The 7,646-nt window shown below is 50.4% G+C and overlaps 1 protein-coding gene across 5 annotated transcripts in view; it reads right to left on the reverse strand.

Moving 5' to 3' along the window:
- The window catches only part of TRAF3 (TNF receptor associated factor 3), a 114,449-nt gene that overhangs the window by 23,238 nt on the left and 83,565 nt on the right, over nt 1-7,646 (reverse strand). For all 5 annotated transcript variants that reach the window (XM_077776565.1, XM_077776564.1, XM_077776561.1 and 2 more), the window contains exons 4-6: nt 6,019-6,070; nt 3,049-3,153; nt 2,048-2,215 (exon numbers count right to left, since the gene is read on the reverse strand). In XM_077776565.1, coding sequence (XP_077632691.1) covers nt 2,048-2,215; nt 3,049-3,153; nt 6,019-6,070 — 325 coding nt within the window. The remainder of the gene's footprint in view (nt 1-2,047; nt 2,216-3,048; nt 3,154-6,018; nt 6,071-7,646) is intronic.

The following is a 7,646-nucleotide window of genomic DNA, read 5'->3' on the forward strand; positions in this document are numbered from 1 at the left end:
TCTGTATTTCAGAGTCAGTTACTGACATCATGTTTAACTGACACACTCTACAATTCTTTCTCAAATGAAAATAAATTCCTGGATTCTATTCTGAAAATAAAGAAACTGATTTTGCAAGAAGCAAAGTAAAACTTTGGTAGCAACATGGCAGCATGTGTAAAGTCAGAAGCAGTGCTCATTAAGCATATGTCTCATTCATTTGAATTTAGTTAATTGAATTATTCAATTAGGATGAACACTATTCCCATCTTCCACAGTTCTGAAAGGTCCTTAATAATTAGAAAGGTCTACGGAAATCATACAGGAAAAAGATTTCACAAGAGAAGAAAGTCACAGGCATAAGAAAATTGTACAAAGTAAGGTAAATTATAGAGACTACGAAGCAGGGTACATCTCATTTCCTACAGAAAAACAAAAACTTTTCATAAATTCTGGTCAATAAATGCTCCATGATGCCCACCAGGAGCCAACCGTGTCCGCACGCCCTGGATGCAGGTCTCCAGTCCTCTCCCAGTCAGAGTGCCGCTCCCAGCAACCTCCCCCCGACCCACCCACCGTCTCCCAGCAACGTCTGCCCTTCCTGCCCACCCCCCACTCTCCAGCTCCCTCTGCCTCTGGGGACCCACTCTGCTGACCCTTCCATACCGGCTACTCCTTTGCTAGGTGCCTCCCGTCTTAGCGTTAGCAGCCTGTAAGCGTCCGTGTGCCCAGGCCCCTGTGCTCAGACTCCGGCTCTTCCCTCACTGGCCCCAGTGCCTAAGCTACAAGGAGCACCTCATTAAGAGGCACCTGCAGCCCAGAGCACTCCCCTGCTCCCCTCCCAAGCGTATAAAGGCCCCACTACCGCCCACGTCAGCAGGCACTCCAGTCCTCCCGCTGCCCAGGCACAAGTGCGCCGTCCTTCACGGTCTTTCACACGTTCTCCGGGATTCAAGCCACCAGCTAATCCCGCTGCCTCTACCCTCCAAATGTGCCCCAGGGCACGAGCCCCTCCCTCCCTCCTCCTGCGCAGGCCAACACCCAACACCGGGCCTGGCCTCCACGCTTCCCTCCTACCCTCTGTCTAGCCGGCACACACGTCATAGTCGCACATACGGGGGACTCCAACATCACCCCCGAGCTCACGGCAGACCACCATCTGCCCCCGACCCCCCGCTCCTTGGCACCAGGCCTCTGCTCCGGGCGCAGGAGCCATACTGGCCTCTGGCCGTTCCCCAAGCCCACCTGCCGGGTCAGTTCCCTCTGCCTGAGGTGCTCTCCCCACCCCGGCTGCTGGTGGCCTTAGAGGCGCCAGCCCTCACGAGCCCTCTCCCCACACGAGCACTCTCCCCACGGTGCTGCTGTGCTGTGCTTCACAGTACAAGTCACTAGCACACATCGCGCCTGCGTGTTAATCACCTCTTCCCCCTGGAAGGTGAGCTTTACCAGCGAACCCCCTCCCAGAGCAGTGCCCAGTATATGGCAGGTACACAGTGGATGTTTGTTCAAGAAATGGATAAACATTTGAGGGTTACTGTACTACTGGCTGTTTTCAAAGTATGTCATTCCCCCCAACACCTCTTTCTAATTTACAGATAAGGGATCTGACTTCTACTACATGCACAATGCAGAACTGTGCCAATAATCGCGGCGTGAAAAATGGTAAATTCGTATTTCTCTCTGTGACAGACAGCCGCCCTTCAACACCACAGGTGAATGTCCCTGGCCAAGTGGTGACTATGTCCCAGAGCTGCTTAAAAGACTAGGCAATGCCAGAGGATTCTCAAGACATTCCCTGGGACAAAAGAAAAATTCTACCTTTATGGATAATCAGTCTTTTTTTGGCATCCCCAAGTGATAGTGAATCAAAGCAATGGGGAAATGTTAATTATACAAATCAAAATGGGCAAAACAAATAACTGAATTAAAGTCAGATGAAAACTGCTATTCACTCCTTTCTCCTCTCTTCACTCCTCTTAGAACAGTTGTCTGAAGCGCTATTTTGTGACAAACCACACCCAGACTGAGCTGCACGGAGGGGAGGGAGGGAGGCGGGAGGGTGGCGCACCTGCAGCGTGATCATCGGGACCTGGCTCTGGCAGTGGCTGCATGTGGCCTCCCGGTACTTGCAGGCCTTTTCCACGTGGTCACGCAGGTCTCTCCTCAACACCTTCTCCTTGCAGTCAGCACGGACACACGAGAGCTCTTCAAACTGGCAATCGTTCTTTAAATGCATCTGGAAAACAAACGCTTCATAATTCTTAAACTGGCAGAGAAATTCGATCTGAAATATCAGATTCTAGACTCTATGCAGCTAATGCCTCCAGGATTGTTTTCGTCCACCCCGAGACCAGGTTTCACAGAGGAGGGTTTGTGGTAAACGTATCGAGAGACCATGAAATTCGTATGTTTAGCGATTATTCAAACTATATTGCTTTTGAAAGGAGCAGGTTGATTCTCCCCCAAGGGACAATGAATGGGTATCTGCTAAGGACTTTGTTTACTCCAATTCAAATATCCAGGGGCGCCTGGGTGGCTCAGTCAGTTAAGCATCTGACTCTGGCTCAGGGCATGATCTCACGGTTTGTGAGTTTGAGACCCATGTCAGGCTCTGGGCTGTCGGCATGGAGCCTGCTTCAGATCCTCTCCCCACCCTTGCATGTGTGCACATGCTCTCTCTCTCAAATGTAAATAAACACTAAAAGAAAAGTCAATTCAAATATCCTTCCGTGATAAAATAAGCTAATCAAAAGACATAAGACATAAAGTTGAATTTCATGGTTAAAAAAAGAAGAGAAGGTTTTAATGGGACTTCCAAAATTAAAAATCAGTTCAGATTTCTATCCATTCTAAATAGGGTGAGGGTGCTTACAAACCAGTTGGCAACTCTGCCAACAATTTCATAAAAATAACATCTGGTTCCTGACTGGCTTGGGCTGCCTTCACGTTTGGTTGTGGTTTGAAAATCAACGTAAACGCGGTCTTGCCGGTGCACACCAGCCTGCAAGGCTTGGGAACTGCACTCCTCACAGTCAGCCTGACCCTGACCGGACCCGACCCAGGACTTACCAGCAGGTGTCCCAGGGTCAACTGCTCTGTGCAGCCCCCGCCCTCGTTCCTGCAGTAGATCTGAAGAGCCAGAATCTCTCTCTTGCAGCAATTATCCTTAAACACCTGAAATGGAACGGCAGTTATTTTAGAGGATTAATATTTCTTCATCTGCACATGCTGCTACTGTGGACAAGGCAAGAACACTTTAAAAGAACCATGAGAGCATCTCTTAAGTGGACCTCAAAAGCATTAAGGACCATCTGAATTTCTAATTTCTAAAGTAGAATGAACTGTCCCCACTAAGAGACACAATTTAAATAGTTCAACCTTAACTGCCTTCATTAGATAAGCTAAAAGAAAACAAGTTCTACTGAATAATTTGGAACATCCAAACATTTTGAATTAACTCTGATGTAACGTCAAGGTGCGGGCACACCAGGACCAGGTTCATGTTGGACTCTGGAGACTTCCAGGAGTCAGCTCTGCAGGCGGCAGACACCCATCGAGGGACAAGGGCAGGACCCACTACAACTCAAGGCCTTTTTAGATCGCGTACTAAGGAAACGGGGGTGGGGGCGGGGCGCCATTGACTGTCCGACTTTGGCTCAGGTCATGATCTCACAGTTCGTGGGTTCGAGCCCCGCGTCAGGCTCTGTGCTGACAGCTCAGAGCCTGGACCCTGGTTCAGGTTCTGTGTCTCCCTCTCTCTCTGCTCCTCCTCCCTCTCATGCTCTGTCTCTCAAAAATAAATAAACATTAAAAAATAATAAATAAATAACAAATATTTATTTATAATAAAAATAAATAAGGAAATATTTAATAATAAATATTATATATTTATATATGATATAATTAATAAATTTATAAATAAAAATTTAATAAAAAATAAGGAAACAGCAAAACTACTGTGAAAGACCACACTCTGCAGATGGTTTATAAAACATTTGTTTTGGTTCTTTCTCCCAAGGTTATGTCACTAATAACTCATTTTTCATCAAAATGGGAGCAGCACTAGCCTGTCACTGAAGCAAACTCTTTTAAATAAATATTGCAAAGATGGAAGGTAATCCAATAATGAAAATCTTTCCCTTTTAAAAATTTTTTTAACATTTATTTATTTTTGAGAGAGAGAGTGCGCGCATGTGCGGGCGCCATAGTGTGAGAAGGGGAGGGGCACAGGCTGAGGGAGACACAGAATCAGAAGCAGCTCCAGGCTCCAAGCTGTCAGCACAGAGCCCCATGTGGGGCCTGAACCCATGAACCATGAGATCGTGACCTGAGCTGAAGTGGGGTGCTTAACTGACTGAGCTCCCCAGGTGCCCTGAAAATGCTGCCCTTTGAAAATGAAAACCTTCCTTCAATTTTACTTTTCCCTTAGAAAATACGCATGCTCCCTCCTTCTAGCAACACAGTTTATACCATCTTAGTCTTCGGGCATTTCTAAGAAACTCCTATATGTTAACATTCTAGAACAGTGAAAAAACAGGGATCTTAGCAAGCCTTTCTCAACTCCACAGGCAAAGAAATAGAATCAATAGCTGTTAAAAATAAAGTAATTTGGAGTCAGATCTAATCCTTTATAAACATGACTTTTTAAAAAAACACACTAAAGTCACCAAACAGGTATTTTTAGCCAGTAAGACATGTTTCCTTTTTGTGGCATTAAGTTCCCTAGGTCATTTGAGTTCAACTTTACAGATAAAAAACACAGGTTGGAAACGTCAGACTAGTGAAAGGCCAGACTTTGAGGGCTGAGCCTATTTATGGTCACTATCCCAGTGGTCAGTGTGGAGCTTGAGTCCATGCCGTGGCCACAGAGGCCGATCTCGGGCTCCGACCCCATCCTCCCATGAGGACCCGAGGCGTCAGTCAGTGTCATTTAAGAGGCTCCAACAGAACCAGTCATTTTCTCCGGCTGTCAACGCCCCCGACGCTAGGAGCTGTGAACAGTGAGGCAGACCGGTCTACTGTTCCAACCTCTTCTTCAGTCTTGCTGGTCTGATCTGCGTTCATAAGTTAGTGACCCAGCGAGGAGGAGGGGAGGGTAGAGGGCTGTGTTTTCCTTTTGCTGACTGCAACTTGGAGCAGCAGGGAATCGCTGAGGAACACAAGGTACGTGCACATTTTGCCAGTGCCGTCTCTCCACTGTCCGGGGACTTACACCGGGGGCCCTGGCTCTGGATCCTCACGTCACTGCACTCACCCAGGCCGCCCTGATGACAAACTCAGTCTGTAAAGTGCACTGGGCAGGAAAACCCCAGAGCAAGAGTTTTACTGCACAATTTAATGACCTACATTTTAAAAATTGTTAGGTTCATCAATCAAGATATCAGTAACACACATTTTTACTGATATTTTAAGTACTTTAATAGTGAGTCGTTTCAAACCAGAAGTGTGCCTAGCAGGATCTGACGTGTAGATGGCTGGAGGCACTGTGGTGGGGACTGGGGCCCCAGGAGGGAAGCTGGGGGGTGGCCCCCGCCGAGGCCTCAGAGTGTGCACGAGGCCGAGAGCTTTTGCTGGCACACATAAGCACATGGTGGGGGAATCCCGCATCCATCTGAGGACTTGGAGATGGTGCCCAGGGGCAGGCCGACAGCAAGGCCCGCCGAGCCCCAAGCCCAGCGCTCTGCAGGCTGAACCCCGGCTGTGCGGGCCAGGGGTGTGTCTCTGCGCTTCACTTACGCCGACCCCCCACCCCTCACAAGCCACCCAGGTCTCAGGAGGTGGTGCCACTGCCGTCACAGGTGAGGAGACAGGCTCAGAGGGTGAAGCACCTGGCCGAGGTCACCCGGCTGGGCAGCCGCTGAGCAGAGCTGCCGTGCGTGTCCGGTGCCTGTGTGACAGGTGTGACGGGTCCCGCCTGGCTCCTGCAGCATCGCCCTGACCCCCGAGACACGGTCGGCGCGCCCGGAGCCCTGGATGCAAACTCTATGTGCAGAACCACGTAAACAGTTAACACGGTCGTTCTCAAGTCCCCAAGGATACCTTGTCTTTGATGATGCCTTCTTGACACGCAGTACATTTGGGGCTGGAGGAGCTGAGGGGAGAACACACAACGAAGACATTAGACAGAGCGGAAGTCCTGTTGTCCCACGCAGCCTTACGGCCAAGCGCGCGGGGCAGCACTCACACCCGCAGCCCGAGCTCCAGGAAGCTGCGCTCAGCAGGGTTCAGGTACCAGGCCACAGGAGAGAAGGGCTGAATTTTTCTGATGGTAATTTTTCATAAGGAAGTTTTTACACAGAACAGCTTAGATCAGTCCCACTTGGAAAGCCCCTTGCAGTTAAAAGTGAAATTTTATTTCAGAAACCAAAACTAGCTCTCTGTGGAGGAGCTCTTCAGTGTGAGCGTCCACAGCTTACTGGGGGGGCCTACAAACAGTCTTGCTTTATGAAAACAGCCAGAACTTTTTCCAGAGGTTATCTTCCTTCACCACGTACTGAAAAGCCAACGCCACTCCACAGCTAACAGCACGCGAGTCTGAAACTGACCCTGTCTACGGAGGCAGCTCGTCCACTACATCACTCTTGTCCCCAGACACGGGACAAGGGCCCTGCTCCCAGCTGCCCATGTTTGGACTTGATTCTAACCGCATCTTGTGCCTGGAAACCACCTCCTAGGGATTAAAAATAAAACTAAGCCTGACCCTTTCTACCTCCACGGCCCCTGCCCAACACAGGGGTCCACAGAGGCTTCAGGGAGGAGGAGGCGGGGCCAGCAAGTGTGTACGGGCTGTGGGCAGAGTGGCGGGGCTCCAACGCCTGCAAAGCCAGGCAGGAGACCTGAAGAGGTGATGGGAGACACAGCGTGTTTTAAGTAAAAGCTCATTCATGTAGACTACACTAATACAAAGCTTGTGCTAAACTGCTTTAACCATATGAATCTTTTCACATTCATAAGCCCAGGGCCGAGTCGCATCCAGATGATATCCCTTGACACCTGCGGAAACACAGGGCAGGAGAGCCGGGAGCAGGGAAAGGCGGGACCCCAGAAGGGGAACGGCCTTCCCGGTGCCCTGCCCCGGGAGCCCGGCCCCGAGCTGCAGCGCAGGTTTCCAGGTTAAGGGAAATCAGGTGCTCCGAGGCTATCTATCCTGCCATCACTAAGCTGGACTCGAGTTGTTTTACCCACAAGCAGCGGAAGCAGAGTTCACTGTCCAGGGTAAGTGGATGAGACCAGAGCCGGAAGACCCGGGGGAGGAGGACAGGCATGGAGGCTGCCTGCTGTGTGATTCTCAAGGGCCCTGCCCTCAGGGGCCAATCAGGAAGAGAGACGTGGGCGGCCCTCCCAGGCCCCTGTGCCCTGGCAGTGGGGACCAGGTCTGAGAGCGTCCTGCCGTGACCCCCAGTGCCCAGCACGATGCCCAGAAAATACCGGAGAATGAACCACGATGCTTTCTTGGCCCAAGTTATCTGTGCTATAACCCTCCAGGCTGCCTCCCCAGGTCCCTGTGCGATTCTAAGACGGCACTGGGACTCAGCTGATAAGGGCTTCCAAGGGCTCCTGCGTGCTTCGCTTACACTTGCTGGGTAAACGTGCACACGCTGGCTTCCTAGCTGGGCGGGGATGTGCCCAGTCCTGCTCCACCCCCCCCCCCCCCGCCCACCACTCTC

Source organism: Crocuta crocuta, unplaced genomic scaffold (assembly GCF_008692635.1).
Source record: "Crocuta crocuta isolate KB4526 unplaced genomic scaffold, BGI_CrCroc_1.0 scaffold8, whole genome shotgun sequence".
Lineage (NCBI taxonomy): Eukaryota > Metazoa > Chordata > Mammalia > Carnivora > Hyaenidae > Crocuta > Crocuta crocuta.